The sequence below is a fragment of the Abramis brama genome (genome assembly GCF_963993115.1).
Source record: "Abramis brama genome assembly, chromosome: 9".
NCBI classification, from domain to species: Eukaryota; Metazoa; Chordata; class Actinopteri; order Cypriniformes; family Leuciscidae; genus Abramis; species Abramis brama.
In genome coordinates this window covers 31599087-31621427 of record NC_139971.1, presented here as the reverse complement: position 1 = coordinate 31621427, position 22341 = coordinate 31599087, and the positions used below count along the sequence as shown (strand labels likewise).

The 22341-nt window shown below is 36.8% G+C and overlaps 1 protein-coding gene across 1 annotated transcript in view; it reads right to left on the bottom strand.

Annotated features, from left to right (window-relative positions):
* LOC311089975 (DNA topoisomerase I, mitochondrial) overlaps positions 1–21953 on the bottom strand; it is a 30506-nt gene extending 8553 nt beyond the window's left edge. Inside the window, exons 1-14 of the mRNA XM_084125036.1 lie at positions 21913–21953; positions 21671–21752; positions 20784–20865; positions 18740–18783; positions 17663–17788; positions 16223–16313; positions 14867–14991; positions 14668–14783; positions 11472–11593; positions 4564–4686; positions 4253–4440; positions 3823–3967; positions 1415–1558; positions 197–382 (exon numbers count right to left, since the gene is read on the bottom strand). Coding sequence (XP_083981162.1) covers positions 197–382; positions 1415–1558; positions 3823–3967; positions 4253–4440; positions 4564–4686; positions 11472–11593; positions 14668–14783; positions 14867–14991; positions 16223–16313; positions 17663–17788; positions 18740–18783; positions 20784–20865; positions 21671–21750 — 1572 coding nt within the window. The 5' untranslated portion in view covers positions 21751–21752; positions 21913–21953. The remainder of the gene's footprint in view (positions 1–196; positions 383–1414; positions 1559–3822; positions 3968–4252; positions 4441–4563; positions 4687–11471; positions 11594–14667; positions 14784–14866; positions 14992–16222; positions 16314–17662; positions 17789–18739; positions 18784–20783; positions 20866–21670; positions 21753–21912) is intronic.
* Between the last annotated feature and the right edge of the window lie 388 nt (positions 21954–22341).

Sequence of the window (22341 nt, the reverse complement as noted above, 5' to 3'; positions counted from 1 at the left end):
TAAAATAATAACCCACCTGTTATGACTAAAATTATCATACATGAGGTAATTGATAAATGCGATGAATCCAATTTGCACTAGATTTGCATTTCCATTTGGAAGTGTTTTAGTTAAGCTTGTGTTGTTCCAGTGTTAATTCATGTAAGAAATGTAAATGTAAGCCAGCACAATCTGTCTGCTTTTAAAATGTTCTTACCCTTTTGGCCACAGGAACCTTGTTGTAGTAGCGGATGCAATCTTTACCCAGGAAGTCGAACTCTACCACACACTTTTGCCCATCTAGTGTGTCGTGTAAAGTGATGTGCTCCACGCGTAGTGAGCAACAACCCACGGTGTCTGCCGTCTCACCCTCTTCCTTTTCATTACCTGCTCTCAGAGCCAGCTGAAGAGTTTAACACACACATACACATGCTTCATAAAGACATGACACTGGATCTTCAGAACACCTTAGAGTCAATGCTCAGCTGCTTGTGAACATGTTTGGACATGACAGTGGACTGAAAGCTGCAGTATGGTATAGAGTGTAATAAGAAAAGACTCTGAAAACCTTTGATACTGATGTAACCTTTCATCCAGTATCTCCACACAGAACTAGGATTTGTGTGAGTGTGTGTGTGCGCGTTTTTATAAACTGAGGAAAAGGTGTTTGCCTTCCAAAATTTTTTATTTGTCACACTATAAGATCTAAAAAAAACTATTATGAGATACTCAAATTGACAAGAAATATTTTTAATTTTGAGATATGAAGTTGAATTTGAATAGTCATATTGTGAAATATAATTTCATTGTGACAAGTCGCAATTGTGAGATAAGAATTCACAATTATGAAAAAGTCCCATTTGCTATTATGAAATTATGGAGGGGCGGGACATTTCCAAAACGCCAATGCCAATCATGACACACTGGGCCAGCTAACCAATCACAGCACATTTCGTATTTCGGAAGGGGTGGCTTCATCGAAATTGCTGTGTTCGAGATAGACTGTGGAGAGAGGAGATGTAATGATGTAAAATATGTGAAGGATAATGCGTTTTTTGAACAATCAAGCATGAAAACATTCTAGTACACCCCAAAAGCCAAATCAAGACTTTGTAAAAGGGCATAATGGGACCCCTTTAGATTGACCATAACATGAGGAACTGAACTTTGATCTTTTAAAATAAATAGTTAATTATATTATGAAAACATACTGTAACTTTCAGAACTTAGTACACACCTGCAGAAATAGTGAATGCACCATGCTGTCCTCTGTGATATCTCCTCACTCTCTGTTTTTATTCTCACAGGCAGCTTAATTGATGTGAAGTGATTACCAGTACACTCAAACCCTTTGGTCTTTTCCAAAATAAAGCAGTCATAATTGAAAGCCCTCTAATGTGCACAAATTATGTCCGAGCAGCTTGTGTGGCCTGACCTTGTCTATAAAGTAGAGGGCAACGGCTCTCTGGCGTGTGCCCATCTGTTTGGACTTGAGGTCCTCCTGGTACTGGGTTCGGATGGCATCCACACACGACTTCAGTCTACGAGCCACCTCATACTTTTCCCAATCCTTCTCACCCTACGGGAAACAAAATAAATCAACAGAGCAAATAAGGAACTAAATTACATGACATTAGGCAGCTCAGCCTGACACTTCATGAGTGATCTGTCTTCAAGTACCATCTTATTCCAAAGGAACTGACTGAAATTATGAAATGATGAAAAAATAAAAATATCAAGAGATTTAGAAAAAATAATCTTAAAGACTCCACAAAACAAATGCAAATTTCTTGCCCGCATTTTCAGTGCAATTTTTCTTTCTGCTGAAACAGGAAGTTGGGTCAGAACATCTAAGGGCTTATATTTCAGCTAAAAGTTTAACGTTTACAAGTACATTACTCTAGTATAGATTAGGACTGGGTAAAAAAATGAATTGAATTGATTCTCATTTTTATGAACCGATACCAATTCTTAAATTCCAAGAATCAATATTTTTCTATATGCTGTTTTCAGTTGATGATGAATGAACAGAACATTGTAGCGCGCCTCGCCACCTCCCATCTAATAAATCCTGAAAACAGGTATTTAAAAAACCTTATTGCATGTTACGGTCAGGTTGTCTGATTCCAGCTACAAGCACTTTAATTTGTACATACAAAAAGCTACTTTGTTGTCACAGCAACAGCATAGTGACCAACATAGTGTAGAATAACTTAACCTTCACACACTAATTCAGCACATAAAAAGCATCAGAAAGCAGACAGAAGAATGGACTCGTTTAGGAAAGAAAGGCAAAGCAATGAGGTGGCTGGGAGACGGTGCAGTGAATTTGTTTTGATTTTTAGATTTCTTGAGGTGTCCATCACTAAGTTCTGATGAAATTGATCACTTTTCTTCCTAATTTAATTAGCGAGAGGAAGTGAGTGGAACGAGGGTGAAGATGAGGTGCTGAACTGAAACTAAGTGAGCGTGATTCGGCAGAGCGCGAGAATACACATCAGCTCTGTTTGATTGGCCCAGACTCAGTGCTAAAAGGCAACATCAAATCACATCTATTATTAACAAGGTGACAGAGACAGACAGTCATGAGGTGAAAAGGACATGAAGCTGAGGTGTAAATGAAGGTATTTACAGGCAGAGAGAGAAAGGATATTTCAAGTACAATAAGTACATTTCAATCAAGTCAATAGTAAGGAAATATATCATGCTGTTAGCAAAAAGTCTGGTGGTGTGAAGTTGCATCCAGATTGCAGCTTATTCTGACCAAGAACTGCCAATTAATAGAATAAAACAGTCGGGTTGGGGAAGTAAATCTCCATTCATTTTCTCCATAAGGAAATAGATTTTTAATGATAACTTTTAGGCCTTTAAAGACAGACCTACTGCGAGTTCCAAGGTTGTTATTCGATGGTATGCTTTTGTTAAAGCTATCCGTTCACATTATTTCAACTTTAAATAATAATATTTAACTGCTGTGAATTTGCAGTGAAAACTACATTACCCATGACCCCGTACAGAAAAATCAACAAATCAGACAGTCTCGGAGAGTAAATCACACCAAAAGAGCTGGCGAGAAATGCCCACTCCCATGAAGCTTCATTTTCAAATACTTTTTTGCTTCAAATAAAAGTTTGTAATGTCATGATTTACCTCGTAGCTGGTTGGATTCGTTCAAGGCTTGTAACGCTTTAACAAAGACTAAAAATCCCAATGGGAAAGATTAATTGAAATAAAAATACTTCTGCTAACCAATGCTGCTAAAAAGTGGGCGGGCACTAATGAACTATGAAGGAAAAGATTGTCCCACCGACATAAAGTGACCGATCTCAGTTTTTGTTTTGTTTTTATGTGTTGTTTAGTGATGGGTTTATCTGAATTAGTTTATGTAGGTATATTATGCTGAAGTACGTTTTTCTAGATCAGGGGTTTTCAAATTGGGGTCCAAGGACCTCCAGGGGCCAGAGTTAGTTAATATAATAATAACAATAATGGTAGTTAAAATCTACCGAATTTGACATTATACTTAAAACATTTTCCATATTTCATGCACATTTATAATAATTTACGGGGTTCCCTGCAAAGTTTGAAAACCCCTGATCTAGATCTTTGGTGGGTTGCAACAAATCTGTTCTGATAGAGTAGCAAAAAGGTAAGAACAACAAAAAAATAAATAAAGATACAATAGTAATAATAGTAAATAGTAAAGTAAAAATATAAAGTAAAATGCAATTAACCATATACATGCAGTAAAATTGTGCAGTTAAATAGCTAAATAAATATATAAAAATAATAAGTACACAAGTGCTAAAGCTTTGAATCTGAAGTGGAGACTACAATATATACCTTAAGTTTGGAGTTGGCATTGAGCATCACATATTTGCAAGATCCTTGTACGTTCTCAGTCCAGCTGGCTAGCCACGTTACAGTGTTGTCATGACGAACTTCCTTCCAGCGGTGACCAGCAGGAGGTTCTGGGATACGAGAGTCTCTGTAGGGTTAAATTCATACCTTATACTTCCTCTGAAAACAAAACACTGATTGATGAAAGAAATATCACTTGAAACTGCATATATATGGTTTTTCAAAAGAGATCTTGAATAAAAATTGCTTTTACCCATTTGCAACAACTTTCTATGAAACATATCATCAATGTGCTTTTGTTAAGTCTTCACATTCACGCCACAGTGCTACAGCAACAATCCCACTTCTGAACATATAATATGGCTTGATAAAGCTATGCTGACTGCGGAGTGTTACGACATGAAAGCCTCACTTGCTGCAGTTGATAATGACGTCTTCAGGTCGAATTTTCTTCTTCAGCATTCCCTGTTTAGGATGGTCTCCTCTGCCTCGGAAAAGCCCTGGAGGTTCTATCTTAAAGTTCCCAATGCGCTCACGGTGGTGGTCCATCACACAGAACCCATACTCCTCAACAATTTTTTGATTGACCTCTTTATTAACCTGGAGAACATTTATCAATTCAGAGGAACATTGGTTACCTAGTGTAAGGGATGAGGCAGTCCATTTAAAGATTGTAACTTTGATTTATATTTCAAACATTTAGATGTTTCGAAGGACACCCACCAACTTCTCCTCTTTACTCATGTTCTTTCTGGCTTCCACCTTTTCTTTGTGCATAGTATGGAGCTCCCCAAAATCACACTTGTTCAGATCCATGATTAGCTGTCTCTCCTCCAAAGTCATCTCCTGTACACAACATGCATAAACCATCAAAACCATCAAGAAGGAAGTGTTTCAAAACGAAGCCTAAATTCAATCTGTTCATTGTATAAAGTGATCAAGTCTCTTCAGAAAATTTAAACTAAACTGCTCAATTCATATGAATTTGATATGGATTCATAAAGAGATTTGACTTCCATAGTAGGAAAAAATATATACTATGGTAGTCAATGGGGACCGAGATCTGTTTGGTTACAAACATTCTTCCAAATATCTTCCTTTGTGTTCAGCAGAACAAAGAAACTCATACAGGTTTGGATCAACTTGAGGGTGAGTAAATGATGACAGAATTTTCATTTTTGGGTGAACTATCCCTTTAAACCACCAACTGTTATTTTAACCAAAAAGTTGGCAAAAGTCCATATTAAAGGCTCACCAGGCAGTGAAACTTTTTTTTATATTTTTTTTTACTTAAGGTAATTTTTTTAATTACCAGCTTTTAAAAGTGCCCCATTTCCAATATCTGCATTTATACTATGTACTTGGTGAAACAACCCAAGGTAGACATACTGACCTGGAAAAGCTTAGGCCGAAAAGGAAGTAAAAACGATGCGATTTGCAATGGACGCAGATGAATACAAGCTTTTCCTTTCCGTACTATCTTTAAAGGTCAGCAAAACATTGGGTTGAGCCTTCGTCCTCCATTGCGGCACTGAAAAGAGTTATGTGATCACGGTTGGTGTCCACCTGAGTCAACGTCATTTGCCATCATCGCTTTTTCAATTACGCAAGATTCACTTTGACAGGGGAATAACTGATCTGTCAGCTAGCATGGCAGACACAAATGCATGTATCCGATTCATATCTGATTTTTTTCCACATATGAATGAGGCCTGAAACCGATCTGAGAATATCAGAATCAATGTGCTTTTTTCCTGCTTACACATTCATGTGTCATTTCTGATCTGTGCCACATGGGAGGAAGAAAAAAAAGCTGAATTGGGCCACTTGAAAAATGTGATGTAAATGCGGCCTTAGTAGCAGTATACATTAGGAGAATCATTGTGCTAAAATAATACACAGCAAAATCATAGACATCCCTAGCCAGATGTCATTTACTGTTTCTCAGAGGACCCCAGGGTAGACGAAACACAGTAGACAATAGGGCTGGGAGACAAAATCGATTCACCTAGCTATCGCGATTTTTTTTTTACGATTCAAAAATCTTCTTTTTTTTTATTCCAGAATCGATATTAATTCAAATTCAATTGCTTTTTATTTTTGTCCTTGCTTGTAGATGAGGTTGACAGAAGTTAGCCACTTTCGTTCCAACAGATGAAATGTGTCGTTATCTATGAGTGTTGAGTGACGTAATATCCCAAGTGGACCAAAGAGACGGGGAAGAGACGTGAGACTGAAAGCACTGAAAAGCCCTCGTGCTACTCATATGCTGAGAGAGAGAGAGAGAGAGAGAGAGATAAGACAATAGAGTTGCACGATTCATCTTTGAAAGACTGTGATCTCAATTCAAACACCCACGTGATCTTTCAATTCGTCTGTCTATTAAACTTTGAAAAAAATCATATCGCAACATTCAAAGCTGTGTTGGCGCTGCCGCTGACCCGGAGAAAGTTGTCATGAAACAGTCTTTTCAACCTCATAGTATCATTATTTCTGTGATGCAATAGTTAAAATTATCATAAGTACTTGGATAAAAGTTTAAAGTTCAAATATGAACACTGATGTCTACAATAGCGATCAGCTTTTGATAGAAACTTGGTGCTTAAAATAACGCATTTATCGATTAGGCCTACATTGTTTCGCCAATAAGTGGTGACAAGTGACTGTTAAAAAATGTATTTGTTATTGAATCATTTATTCAAGAGAATGTAGTATTGTATGATGCTTCTGAAATAAAAGTCAGAAAGATGTGATGATTTGTTTTTGTAAATATGACTCATCTTATACATCATGTACAGTCTGTATAAGTGTATGATTTAACTTTTCCCGATGGTCTAGTGTAAAAAAAAATTGCAATATCGAATCGCAGTACTTGTAGAATTGCAATTCTTAAAAAAATAAAATAAAATAAATAAATAATTCGCAATACATATTGTATCGGCACCCAAGTATCGTGACAGTATGGACTCGGGAGATAGGTGTATCGTCCCAGCCCTTGTAGACAATTTGCACCAAAATTTGTCCCACGGTTAGGTGAAAAAAAAAAAAAAACACTGTTTGGACAGGACTGAAATCAATACGAGAGGCTGTGAAACAGAAATTTAACTTAACTCCTCAGGGAAAACAACTCCCATCCATGCAGGGTTTTAAGATAGTTTCTGCTCGCTTCATACATCTACCAGACATCCTATAAGAAAGAAGCTGAGGGCGCTGTTTTGTATCCACATACTGTAGGGTGATAGACCAAGCACAGATTTCTTGAACTGAGTGAACTTTAGCTGACCTTGGGTAAGCGTATATGTGTGAAGATCAGAAAAGATTTACACCCTCATGTTTTTTTTAGCAACACATACATTCTTGACTGCAAGATTTTCACGTATCAGAACATCGCCTTTTGCTGTAACAGCAGCAAAAACGGCTACAGAGAATAATGTGAAAATAAACTGATGTGAGAGAATCAATGAAACATTATCCAACTTGTCTTGTAATAAAAGGCTTTGAATCATCACACTAGGAGTAGAATGATGGATGAAAACAATTCATGACAACAATCAGTACATCTTCAGGTCAATACATATTCCATGAGACAGCTACTACTTTGGAAAAACTTTTAGCATGACCTCATCTTTCAAGGGTAGATGTTTTCTAATGTTTCTTGAGCACCAAATCAGAATATTAGAATAACTTAAGAAGGATCATGTGACACTGAAAACAGGAGTAATGATGCTGAAAATTCAGCTTTGCCATTATGGGAATACATTTCTAAATATATTAAAATAGAAAGCAGTTATTTTAAATTGTAATACTATTTCACAATATTGCTGTTTTTACTGAATTTTTGATCAAATAAATGCAGCCTTGGGTGAGCATTAGAGACTTATTTTTAAGAATAAATAAATAAATACAATCTTAAAGACCTCGAACTTTTAAACCTTTATTTACATTCCTCTAAATTTTAGGAAAAGGCTGAAATTTGACTTTGACCTTGCTTAGGAGTCAAGATCTTAAGCATTTACAGCAGGTTTTTGAGTTGACTTTGCATTCAGGTTGATTCCAATTGGCAGTCCTGTCATGAATTGCAACTTTGTAAGAGGAATACATTTTACTTCAGACTAGGCAAAAGATTCAGTTCAGTGGAAGTGCTTGAGACTTTTGTGACGCATAGTAGCTATTCTGAAGGGTAAATTGGTCAAACAATGGCTGTCTAATCAAACATGCCTAGGCTGTCTTTTTTAGAACATTTCTCCTTTTGCTCGCTATATTTATGCCTAGACAAAATTGGTTTTGTTGCTTTGTGCTGCTTTGAAAAAAAGAAATGCAAGAACACGTTGTGTTTAACTACGCCCAAGTCTACCTCAGCCAGAATATTCAATGACATATACGAAGCAAACAATGAATTCATTTCTAAAGCTCCATTTTGTTTATTCAAAGATTTAATCATCTCTCATAATAATGTCTTTAAATTATTTACTTTTGGGAGTGAATACTGAAATAAGTCACTAATTAACTGATATATCATGTGAAACAGCCCTACTTCAAAGTAAAGTCCTTTTAAGTGAGCCACTTCTAATGTTTTTTTTAGCAGTTTTATACATCTCAATGACTAAAAAAAGGGTGCCTTCTGATCCTTTGCACTGATATTGCTTCGAGATATGGCCTGTTTCATGACATTCAATAACAACAAGGACTTCCTACATCAGAAGACACTAAATATCATCAAAACAACACTAGAGGACCGAGATCCCCTCACCTGTGATGATCACAGTTTCCCATGCGGCACAGGAAAGGAGATAGAGGACGAGGACAACCAAAAATTGAGAGGAGAGAAAAGTAAGTATCGGATGGCAGAGGACTGACATACGCATTTCCCTTTTGTCGGCTTATGATTTATTCTTGCACTTTTGCGGTGCTAAATGTCACACTAACACTGATTCACTCTAATCTCTCCTCCAGGGGCTGGTGAAGAGAACCTGCGCCACGGGACCTCACACAAGCCATTTCATCTGACCTGCCCCCCTCCATCTCCCCATTCTGTCACACACCCTCGGCCATAAATGGCACCCCTGGGCCATTAGCCAGGGAGCAGAGCCCAGAGCACAGAGTAGGAAAAGAGTCAAATGAGAGGGAAAGGGAAAGAATGTCCCCCAAAAAATGGCACAAACACACACTCTCAAACCTCATAGACTTACAAATCAGCTACATTGGTTAGGACTAGAGCGCAGCACAATCCAAGACTATATTGTTGAATAAATCAAATGTACAAAATGGCGATCACAATTAACTGGGAATTGAAAAATGTGTCACTTTATTTAATGGAAAAGTTTCATTTCTGTGGAAATTAATGGAATTCATGGAAATTAACTTGAGTGCAGTGCTAAAAAGTGCAATGTTATCCATTTATTATAGCCCATGATTTGTTGTGAATAATCGGTTTCATGTTGCTGCAGTATTACAAATAGTGCATTGCTATGTCTATTGTTTAAATTATATTTAATGCTAGAACAGTAATATTGTGAAATAATATAATTATAATTTAGCATTTTAAACTGTTTTCTATTGCAATATATTGTCAAATATAGTTTATTCCTGTGATTCAAAGCTGATCTTTCAGAATCATTACTCCAGTCTTCAGTCAGTGTCACATGATCCTTCAGAAATCATTCTAATATGATAATTTGGCAGTCAAGAAACATTTCACATTATCAATGTTGAAAATAGTATATTTTTATGGAAACTGTGATACATTTTTGAAACAATGTAAAAGTCTGTACTGTCACATTTGATCAACTGAAAAAAAAAAAACAGACCCAAAATATAATGTTTAAAAATAAATTAAAATTTGAGGGTCTATCAGACTCTGTAACCCTATAACATTGATAGATGGACTAGATGGTAGAGTACATAGTGCATAGTATATAGTGGACAGTTAGGACACAACTGAAGTGTTGTGTTTTTATACTAAAGCTAGCATGTTCAGAGTGGTTACTAACTGACCTAAAGTCTCTATGACATTCAGATAGTTGTGGTATGGGACCCTCCAATCTAAGTCTAAGGGAGCGATTGTTTTGGTGCGGATCCGAGGGCGATTGCAGTGTTCATATGCCTAAACGAACCAAACCGAGGGAGAAAATGTACTAGATTCCGAAAAAAACTCTCAGGTGTGAAAGCACCCTTAGACTTAGATTGGAGGGACCTGTAGATCTGTAGTGTCTGATTCTGTGAGTGTGCACATTAGTTCTCAATGTTGAAAACCAAAAGAGAAAACCAATGTTGATGAACCAATCTCTTCATCTTAAAATGTTGTGTAATTGCGCTTCTCTGTGTAAGAATGCTGTCCCGATGAAGCCTTGATTCCTGCTCTAGCTGCATTATAACATTAGTATGTTTGCGTGTGTCTTGACACAGTTAACCTCTAGACAGCGCTGGGAGATCCAGAGAGAGCGTGTTTGAATTTGCTGCAGTATTAATACGAATGTTTATAATGTTTAACATTTAAAGGGATAGCTCACCAAAAATGAAAATTCAATCATATATGAGTTTCCAAACAGTTTTTGGTGTCCATTGGCTTTCATTGTATGGATGTATGATAGTTTATTATCTATTTTTCATGCTGTATATATTGTTGTGATGCCTAAATTCACTACCATACCGCTTTTAGTGTATTATAAAACATAATAAAGCATTTACTTTTTTTATTAAAGTATTATAGATTTCTAGGTTACCTGCCATAACGTTAAATATAATCAGTATCAGCTAGAATTTCAATATCACTAAGACAATCAAAGATGAATCCACTTATCCTGAACACAGTTTTATAGCTAGACAGGAGTTAGGCTGCTCTCCGATTACATCCTGTGGCGCCCAGTTCTGGCGGGTCTCTAATGTGCAGTAATTGCCAAATGCTAATAAGTACATAAACACGCCTCCTCCCTCTCAGCACACTTTTCATTGACCTTGTTTTTCTAATTGCTCTCTGCACCGCACAGTCAATGAATGTGGGCACAACTATGGGTGGCCATTTACTGAAACACAAGAAATTCATTATCCACTGAACCCTTAATTGTATTCGGAGGTTTAGTCTCCAATTGATGAGTACTAAATGGGTCAAAACAAAGGTCATGAAACATCTATATGAACACTTTTTAACAACCGTTTGCATTGCTTCATGCTGCTGATAACTCAGAAGAAAACAGCGAGCAACAATCAGGTAGAGACAAAAACACTCATACAACACTTTTCGAAAGCACTGTAATAACAGAGCCGATGTCTCATCACTTGAATTCCTCTCTCGCTCATTCCCGTGATTGACAGTCGGGGACGGGGCGGAGACTGTGCTCAGTGAAGCGAGCAGGGGCTTCCGTGTTATAATAAAACAGTTAAATTGGATTTGTTCATATGCGGGAAGCGAGTTGTCTGGATTAGCATATCAATGCCTTTACACAAATCGTATTTTCAAGAGCATTGAGCACTAAGCAGCACGAAATTAATTCTGCATGATACGCCCTGAGGCCTTCTGGGATGCTGCAAGCTTCATAACTGTTCCATACTCATATCCTGACACCCATCCCTCCTCACTGCAAAAGCTACTGGTTAAACATTGAACTAGGCTTACATGTGAAGGAATGGTTTACCTTCCTCCAGTCCCTGAAGAAGTTATTGCGGAAGACCTCTTTTGTTGTGTATTCGTGATCCAGCATCTGAGCAAAGAAAAGTGCCACTTCCTCAGCTGGCAGGCTGAGTTTCACTGCCTTTCCTACAGCAAAAAGAACATATTCACTTACCATGAGGACATCAGTGTGAAAAAAAAACAACCAGCTAACAACCAATTATGTAGCCTAGAAATCTAGACGCACCCTAGCGGCAGCAAAATGTATTTTGCAGCCAGGGGGGTCTAGCAACTCTCAATAGACCTTCTAGCTGCAAAAACCTAAATTGGGTCAGGCCAATCACATCGTGTATAGAGTAGGCGGGGGCGGGCTTAACATATGGCGACAGAGTTGCGACGGCTGCCACTTGAAAACAAAGAATGGCTGCTGCTGATGGAGAACAACGGTCTTTCGAATCGGCTTTGGCCGCGACTCTGGAGGACTTGGAGTTAAGTTTTTCTTTGAGAAAAGAGCAAAGAAGGGCACTTAAGTCATTCTTAAAAAAAGGAAGATGTGTTCGTCGTTTTGCCGGCCAGATATGGCAAAAGTTGAATCTATCAACTAACTAGCTACGCTGTTGGGAAAACGCTCTGGTTGGTTTAAGCGCTGTCCTATTGCGTGCAGGAATTTGAAAGACAGCCGTTTATCCCGCCCCTCGGATTAAACCGCGTCTATGGTGAGTTTCCAGACCTAACATCTTGATGTAGGTCTGGCTTGCCAGGCTACCAATTATGAGTATTTTGGGTTAAAGTATGCACTGAACAACATACTGTTAATCAAAAATGTAATATAAACATGCAAATGATTTACCACCATCTAGTTTTGGCATGAAAAAAAAAAAAATCTAATCATTACCAACAAATAATTAATCATCCATGCACATCTTTCATTTCATAAAAAAAAAAAATTGCCTTGTAAATTTATCATCAAAATGTCATAACTGGATCTTCCGATAAAAACGACAAGACTTCTCTCTGGACTTCTCAAATCATTTAGTCTGTTTAAACTGCCCCTGCAAACTCACATTCATCTGCCTCCGTTTTTGAGTGCAATGCCCACATTTCTAAATCCAGTCAACAACTGATTAATAGAACCAAGTACTCGTCCTACATTTTTTTTCCTTTTTTGATAATTTTACATTTAAATGAACATCAAAATATGTATGAAAAGATCTGTCGCTACTTCCATTTCATCGCAACTTTAATAATTTATTTATTAAAATAAATTTAATAATGCTGTTAAATGTAATCTTCAGCATATCTCAAATAAAAATATGTTCATTTCGTACTTTTAATAATAACAGTGATATCTAAAATCACTTTTTAAACCATTTTTTTTTTTTGGACACTACATAGAACAGAATATAAATTTTAGCCATTTATCTAATCTGCCATAAAATCAAAATTCTTGGCCTAAATTTTCACTAAATCCATAGCAAATACAGTGATTCCTCTTCCATGGCCTCATGGGATAATACACTGTCCATTGGATGCAGCAAAAGTCTCAGTCTGAACGATCTGATCGGATTTCGCGTTGTTTACAGGTATGTGACTTTCTCTCGGCACTTAAAACGTAAATGTCTGACGTTGCTATAGGAAACATGCTGAAAGTCGCTGCAGAAACAATGTTGTGTTGTTGCAAAGTGCCGGACGAGCAGAAAATGACAATATAACGGAGACATATTTTGAAACCAGAGGAGACGACAGCGCGGGAAAAAAGGCCCAACGTTACATACCAGCCTCCGGTTCTGCCGCTGCCTCAAAAGACGCAGTAGTCCAGTGTACGGCTACACATTTCCATGTTGTAAAATTAAAATAAGACAACACCTCTATTGCAAACCCCTCCATGTTGCGGTTGATGTTGTTATTGGCGCATGACTACCAACACATCGTCATTGCCATAGAATTAAACCAATACAGACATTCCGGAAAACGGAAGAGCTGCATGGACACACAAATTGGATCTGAACAGTTGCGATACACAGTGTGGACATCAATAATTTTAGATCAGATTCCAATCGGATACACAAATAATCGGATTTGGACTGACAGTCTGAACTTCAAAAGTTCAACTAAACTAAAAGTTTAGACTTTAAAGTTTAAAAGTTTAAGTTTTTAAAGTTTCCAAAGTTTTTAGTTTAAGTTTAAACTAAACTAAAAGACATCATTTGAAACTGTAAAGAGTCTCTGTGAATTTCTTTCTGAAACCCGTCACAAAAACCGAACCGAAACTCAGCAAATACTTGCCAAACAAACATGAGAAACATGTCTATAGAAAGCTTGAAATGTCTACTTTGAAATGAAAATGAAAACAAATAGTCGCTGATTATGTAATCTGTATGAAACCAACGAGAGGTACAATCTGTTATAAGTAACTGAAATGAGCACAAATGTCAGGGCATGTCAAAACATCTCTAGGGCCCAAAAAAACCCTCAAACCCTAAATATGTAAATAATCAACATCACTAATGACTAAGAGTTTGGAGTTTATCTGCAAATAAAAAGAAAGTAGATAAACATTATTATTAACTTAATTTCTCACAAGATAACTGGTGACAACAAAAGCACAGAGATAAACGAGATATAATTTCCACAGATCTCCAACAGAACGAGTGAGCAATGAAAAAAAGTTTTGAACCACAATAAAATGAGTCTTCAGACACACGTTCCCACAGGACTCAACAGCAAACCCTTCAATATAGGACTTTAAATGCATCACGAAGAATCATGGCCTAGGACAAATATAATCAAAACTGCATTTATAGCTTACCGTTCAGGGAGTCTCAGGTACAAAATTCAAATACTTCCCCCTCAGGGCTATTGTACCAAGATTAATGGTCTGGGCCTTCCAAAACGCACTTATAGTTTAAGAAACGCCTCTCTACGGTAAATGGCAGAGTGGATATTAATAGAAGAAGCTGACCTTAAAGTTTAGCGAAGAGATTAAAGACTCTTCCTGTGCTCTCTGAAGTAGGCCTGACACCAACAGAGGAACAGGTCAACCTTGCGCTGGGCTGTGTGCCCAGACCAGAAAAATGAATGGGAACAGCACTGACCAGTGAACTGACCCCCTCTCTGAACGAAATCTCTATTTTTTTTAAAACATTTTGCTGTGAAACGCTTCCACTCAATCCATCAGTAAGACAAAAGCAGCTAGATCTTCATAATGTCTGAACACATACCGTTATAGTAAAACTTCACATCATCAGGAAGGGGTTGATAATCAGGGGGGAAATACGGCCCTTTGTGTTCTAGAAACTTCCATTTAATTCCATGCTCGTACTTCTCCTCTTCCCACCTGTGAAAAAAAAGTCAAGAAAAGTGTCAAACAAAACTTCTGGGCTAAAAGAGGTCTCAAGAAGTTGCATGCAGAGAGCCTACCATCTCCATCTTTGTTTCTCTTCCTCCTCTTTCTTCTTTATCTTGAGAGCCCTGGCTGCCTGGATCTCCTCCTTGGTTTTTTTCTTCTTAGTGGAGACAGAACACCCTCCTTCTTCTTTTATCACCTTTGAAAAGGAAAAAGGGGTCATCACTGCAAACTTTGAGAACATTTTGTCTGCATTTTGCAGAAGTAGCAAATTTTCAAAAATATAGCCAGTTTAAATAAGCACTGCTGGACTCAAAGCCACCTGTGGACTCAGTGGAGAACTGAGACTTTCCATTTCTTCATAATTTAAGTTTCTTTTAATGTGGTACTTAAAATCCTGTTTCCTGAAAATCAGATTTAAAGTTGCTGCTTACTTTCAAATACAATTGTAACAGCTTTGATGCTCTGAAGCACATTTTAAAGAGGCTCTAGTTAAAAAAGAAAACTGTGAAACTGTGAAAATAGGATGTACGTACAAACATGATTAACAGCTGTTGACAATTTTGTCACGAGTTCTTGGTGTTAAGAGAGTTTTTTATGATAAAGTTTCAGGGCATCTATAGACATGACTTTTTTGTTATAATGGAGGAATACAATAGCGTCAAAAGTGGCTATTCTGATAAAAAGCTTTCCTGGTTGAAATGTTGGTGGATCCACAGGAGACAAAAAACATTTACTTTTACAAAGATCAAAATACTTGGATAAATTTAAGCGCACAGAAGTCAAGTCGGTGGGAACACCTGACCAAAATTAACTCCTGAGGGGCAGCGTGAACATGGACAGCATCTTTTCACAGTAAGCTAAAAACAAAACTGTAAATGGTTTCTCCTGAGAATAAGATTTTGAGCTCTGCAAGAGAGAAATGTTCTTCAAATCTGCTCTCCGCAGCACTAAAATGACTATCAACAGAAAGCTGTTGAACAAAATGATGGCTTTTCAGCAGAGGGAATCGCTTTTGTGACATGGTCTTTTAAATCCATCAGATTGTAAGGTGACCTCAAAGGACAACTGCTACAGATGGCAGTTTAGTTGAATAGCAAAAGATGAATGAAATGAGAAAAAAAAGTGCTAACGTGACTTTCTTTTCTTTTCTTTCCTTTTTTTTTTTAATCATAGTTTTACGCAAAAAAATAAATAAAAATAACCTGGTGGAGGCATTAATATAAAATCAATTTATAATAATGCAAAACTCACTAATGTACAGTACCTCAGAAATTTCCGACTGTGCCTTTATGTAACTCATCTCAGCATGTGTCCTTTTTAAAGATTTTTGGTTTTCAATACCAAAATTGCTAGCATTTCAGCACACAGTCACTAAGTTCTTCTCTCTATAATCAATGTATCACTAATGCACTCTGGGTAAAGCCCACCTTTTCTTTTTTGTCCTTATTTTTTTTCTTCTTTGCTGTTGCAGAGTTTCCCTGTCCCTCTTCTGCAGCTTTCTTCTTCTTCTTCTTTGGCCTTTCAGGGACATACAGTAAGCAGTCAATACTTTTTCGTCTCTTAAATTTCATTCAACACTGATGACAAGAAATGTTTCTTGTGCACCAAATCAGCATATTAGAATCATTTCTGAATAAGAACCATGTGACACTGAAAACTGGGGTAATGGCTGCTAAAATCTAGCTTCTAGTCTAGTAAAAACGGACAGTTATTTTAAACTGTAATACTTTACAATATTACTATTTTACTGGATTTTGAATAAAATATATGCAGCCTGGATGAGCATAAGAGACTTTCAAAAAAATAATACCAACACCATAATTTACAAGTGTATCATATACAGGTGTCTGTGATTGATACAAATTATCTTTTTTTATGCTAAAAAGTTTCAGCATGTTTTTAAATGACTTTACAAAAAAAAAAAAATCATCAATTTAAAGGGATAGTTCAACCAAAAATTTAAATTACCCCATGATTTACTCACCCTCAAGCTAACCTAGGTGTATATGACTTTCCTCTTTCAGACGAATAGAATCTGAGTTAAAATAAAAAATGTCCTGCCTCTTCCAAGCTTTATAATGGCAGTGAATGGAGGATATGATTTTGAATGTCAGAAAGAAGAAAGTCATATACACCTAGGAAGGCTTGAGGGTGAGTAAATTATGGGGTAATTTTCATTTTTGAGTGAACTATCCCTTTAAAGGGAGCAATTCAAAGGCAACTGTGACAATCAACAAATTCCATTCTCCGCTGGCAAGACACACATTACAATAAAAGTACACATGTCAAAATTTGTCTAGTTGCATAGTATTTGTGTAAAAGTAGTCAGATGGTCATTAAATAAACTGAATAATTTAATAAGCTAGACAATGTTTAAATTGCAAGGTCTTTGTTATTTAAATGCAAATTTTTATTTAATTTTACATTAAATTATGCACAAATTCAGGTATAACATGTATATTGGTGATCCTCCAATTTACAAAACCATGTTAATTATTTGATTAAAGATTAGCCATAAATGATTAATTAAATGTACAAGCTGCTTGTTCTAGGCCCATAAAATCATTTCATGTACTGTACATTTCATTTCCATCAGATGAAAGTAAATGGTGACCATGGCTGCCCTTGGTGCCCTCCACTTTCATGGTATGGACAACAAGCAGCTTTGACAATCTGCTAAACATCTCCTTTTGTAAAAGGAAGTCATACAAGTTTGGAATTTTTAGGCGAGTTATCGCTTTAAGTAAAAAGTGGCACAGCTTACCCCACTTTACCTATAAATAAGAAATATATGAAGAGGAAAAAGGGATATGTTATTGGCTCATTCATTGCTACACCCAGGAAAAAAAGAAGAAAAAAACACTTACAAAGGTGCTTCAGAGGTAGAAGAGGGACCATCCGTTTTATCCGCTTTTCTTTTCCTCTTTTTCCCTTTTCCTTCTGTTACAAAGTCTGGATCTTTGTCTGGCTCTTCCTTCACAATCACTAGAGACCTAAACGAGACAAACAGTCAAAAGCACATTAAAAGGCTGTGAGAACTTCAGTCTAAAAAAAAAAAACTAAAGGACAAAAACGCATTGACCAATGACAATGACTAAATTATGGTGATTACACAATAATGCTTAATGGCCACTGATGATAATTATATAATTACAGTAATTAAGACCAAGGATAATTGCAAAGAGATGCAAGCTTCAATTTCCATAAAGCATGATTCAGATGTGGTGGGAGGTGAGCAGACCAAATCAATTAATTACAATCACAATAACAAATGGTTCAATTCAGCAAAGAACTTTCTCGGAAAGATTAAGTGTAAAAGAATACTCGGACACCTTCAGCAGTTTTAAAGTCTGACCTCTGTCATGTAAATCAACCTCCCACCTGCAATCACCAGCAGGAATTGATTTACAAAGCGTCTGATTGTCAAAGTCCCTGATTAGAGACATACCGTGTTCTTATTATGAGACAGAAACAGTCAACGAGAAATTTGAGATGGTATAACTTTTATATCTGAAAATCTTACATATTAAATTATATCGTTATATGAAATACAGCTTCATGTTAAACGTTTGCTTTCCCAGACTTGTGCCTCAGGCTCCCCCCCACTCCCTTTTCACTTATTACTTTTCTGACATGCCACATCTTTCTTTCTAATAAATAAATTAATTTCCTGAAAGACAGCCAATGTAGCGAGAAAATCGGAATGGATATTGTCCAGAACTGCGCACTTTCAAATCATCAGAATTAATTTTCATCAACTCTAAAGGAAAGAGAAAAAAAATATGATTGCATATTTGAATTGTAAATGGATTAAAACTCATTTCCAAGTGCAGCTGCTGGCTGCTGATGCCATTTCTCTAAATCAAAAGTCTGGATCTGCAATACTACATGTGCGGTGCTAGCTATTAAAAATGCCCTCACATGTGACAGTGGTCTCACCGTACCTTCTTTCTTCAAAGTCCATGCACTCCTCTTTAGGTGTTTTCATCTGAAAGATTAAAAAAACAAAAAACATGACAACTAGCTGATGGTAACTTTTGTTTTGCTTTTCCCAATTATGGTGGCACTATTGCCTTGATCGTCTGGATGGCTATCAATAACAATGGATGCTGAGTTAAACAGCACAGGGTTTAATGCAACTATGGATTTAAAATAATATAAATAAAATATTCATTACATTAATAATTAAATCACATTATTCCTGTGACAGCAAAGCTTAATTTTTAGTATCATTACTCCAGTCTTTAGTGTCACATGATCCTTTGTAATCATTGTAATATGTTGGTTTGGTGATCAAGAAACACTCCTTATTATCAATATTGAAAATAATTGTTTTGCCTAATATATTTTTTAACAGTGACTTTTTTGAAGAATACAGTGCTAAGCATAAGTGAACACACCCATGCTAAAGTTGACTAAAAAGAGGATTAAAAAAAAAAATCATCTTTTGGAAATTGATCTTAATGCCTCAATTAAAAAAAATGAGGAAAACTTCAACCTTTAAGGACACCAATTTTCTTTGTGAATGAATAATGTATCGTAAATAAATGTTCTTCCTTAAAATACAAGGTGCATAAGTCTGGACACCCCTATGTTAAATTCCCATAGAGGCATGCAGATTTTTATTTTTAAAGTCCAGTTATTTCATGGATTCAGGATACTATGCCTCCTGCTAAAGTTCCCTTGGCCTTTGGAATTAAAATAGCCCCACATCACATAGCCTTCACCATACCTAGAGATTGCCATGGTTTTATTTCACTTAGCCTAATAGCTGGTTTGATTTGCACTGAGAGATGATCTTATGGAAAGTACCCCATTATTTATTTACGATACATTATTCATTCACAAATAAAATTGGTGTCCTTAAAGGTTGGAGTTTTCCTCATAATTTTTTTTTTTAATTAAGGCATTAAGATCAATTTCCGAAAGATGATTTTTTTATATCTCTTTTTAGTCAACTTTAGCATGGATGTGTTCACTTATGCTAAGCACTGTATATAGTTCAAAAGAAGAGCATTTTTTGGAAAACATTTAGCAACACAGAAAACGTTTTTCTTTTAGCCACTTTTGATCAAATTCAATGCACCCATGCAGAAAAAAAGTATACATTTCTTTAAAAAAAAAACTTATATATATATATATGTGTGTGTGTGTGTGTGTGTGTGTGTGTGTGTGTGTGTGTGTGTGTGTGTGTGTGTGTGTTCGTTCATGTACATCCCAACAAATTGACATAAAAATCAAAAATAAGTTCCAAGCAATCTACTAACTGACTTGATAAGGACATTCCTTTACAATTCCATCTCATTCCACTGTGCAAGAACCAGTAAAACACTGTATTAAGTTGGCAGGTAATAAATAAATAAAAGGCAATACATGGAAATATCAAAGAGATGAAGAAGCCGCATTATGCAAATGTAGTGTTGCAGTGGGAAAGAAGGGCTATTTGTAGGTTTGACACACCACAGGGAAGCCCAGTCTAATCAAATGGCTTACAACCTGCTATCATGGAAAGCCATCTTGACCACTTGAGGCCAAACTGGAGCCCGAAGCTGTCAAGGAGAATCATATTCCACTACAAAAATATCTGCATGGCTTGAAGTAGGTTGCACTAGAGAACATACTATTACTATCGTTCACAGATAATGAGTGGTTTGGTGCAACCGCTCTGAAAAGGGAAGAGTGCATTGTTTGCTCCACGTAACAGTCTATTCTTGTTACATCTCTGTTTTCGTAACCTATGAATCTGTCATCCCGATCACAGACTTGATTGCTCGCTGACTAAACGCTTTTAGGTTATGCTCCGTGTAGCAGTCCGTTCTTGTTATATTTGGATCCCTGTAACCTATGAAACAGGTTGAAAACTCTGAATGATATGACTGCATAAATATTCCTTTTCAGCAAAGCTAACAGGGCCTCTTAATTAAGCTGGACTTGAGAGAATCCCAGGGGCATGACGAAAGAAAATTAATGGTGACATTGAAGAACTACCTTCCTGTGCGTTTTCTCCTTCCCTTCATGCTGAGTCTTCACCTTTCCTTTGGCCCTTGATTTCTTTTTCTTTGGGTTTACTCTGTGGAGGAACACAAATGATGAGGAAAGGAATATGAGACAAATGACAGACATATATGAGAAAAGAAAAAGGGGTGGGAATAGATGAGACGATGCTCATGAGATCTGAATCCATATAATCGCATTAAAAATAAACTTCTCCCTTCACTGGAGTGTTTGACAGTCTGCCAGCAGGCTTCATCACAACAGGCTGCTGTCAGCAACACTTACAGGTGTCCAAGTCTTTCATCAGATTAATTACAAATGCCAGAGACGGATGGATGTCCCCGGTGTTATCGCGCTCATATAATGCATTAGATATCAAAGTAAAATAATTTATTCATAAAGAAGATGGAGTACAACTCTCTGAATAATGAATGCAAGCTCTCTGGCACTCAGTTCACACTTGGTTAGATTTACGATTTCTTGTGCACATCATTTGTTTGGGAGCCTCAATTTGTCTCCATCTTTCGCAGTAACACGAAAGGCGTTTCGTGCTGCAAAGTGCAGCGCTGTGTATAATAATGCGCAGCTGTTGTTTGTGTTGCCATTAAATAGCGCTTATTCTCAGTTGACTAACACATATTTAGCCTACTCGTACACTCATCTACAGACTTCATAGATGCATTAGAGGTGATGTGTGAATTTGAATGCAGTGTGTGCCAGCAAGAGCACAATTACAGGATGTCAAGAAGTCAAGAACAAGAGCTTCTCTTGCCTACAGAACATTTGGACAAGTGTTTGGGGATGTGATGTGATTGGACATGCAGTGCAACATTTGTTGGTGATGTGTAAAGGGCCTAGCCTTCAATAACAGCTGTACTCACGCAAATGCATCTTCACTCGAGCATGGATTATCATTCAACTCTTTTTCCATAGCTTTCGCAGAGCTGGAGTCTTCTGTCATTCCTAAAAAGTTGATGCCAATCAGAAATTCAATAATTTTACAATATTGACACTGAAAGCAAATCAGGTGTCTTAATTGGTTCACAAACTTCACAAAAGATAATGCTAAAACCGGAATTTAGCTCTGACATGTGAATCAAATCAATAAAAATTAATGCAATACCAGCAAATCCGTATATTGTGCAGATGTTATGAATCCGCGTGGTTTCTAATCATACAGACGATCCACTGGTTTGAGGTTTTGATGTCGTGGGTATTTTCTAATCCAGTTTATCCTATCTTTAAAATGTGATTATAAAATTTCCTGGTTCAACAAATAATCATTTAAAATCAGTAATAAAGTCGCATGTGAGTTTGAAAGGTCTCGGAGGAGTGTACAGTCTAAAAGCTGCTGCACGCGTTTGCGCCAAAAAAAACTTTCCAAACAGGTTTCCCCAAATACGTCTGCCATTGGTCGGACAAAAAGGTATTCCCTCCTCAAGATCACGCCATTGGTTGATTTTGTTAGAGAGCCGTCTCTACGTTTTCTGATTGGCTAACACACCTAATATCTTTTTTTGTCCTGTCAAAAAAAAAAAAAAAAACATGATTC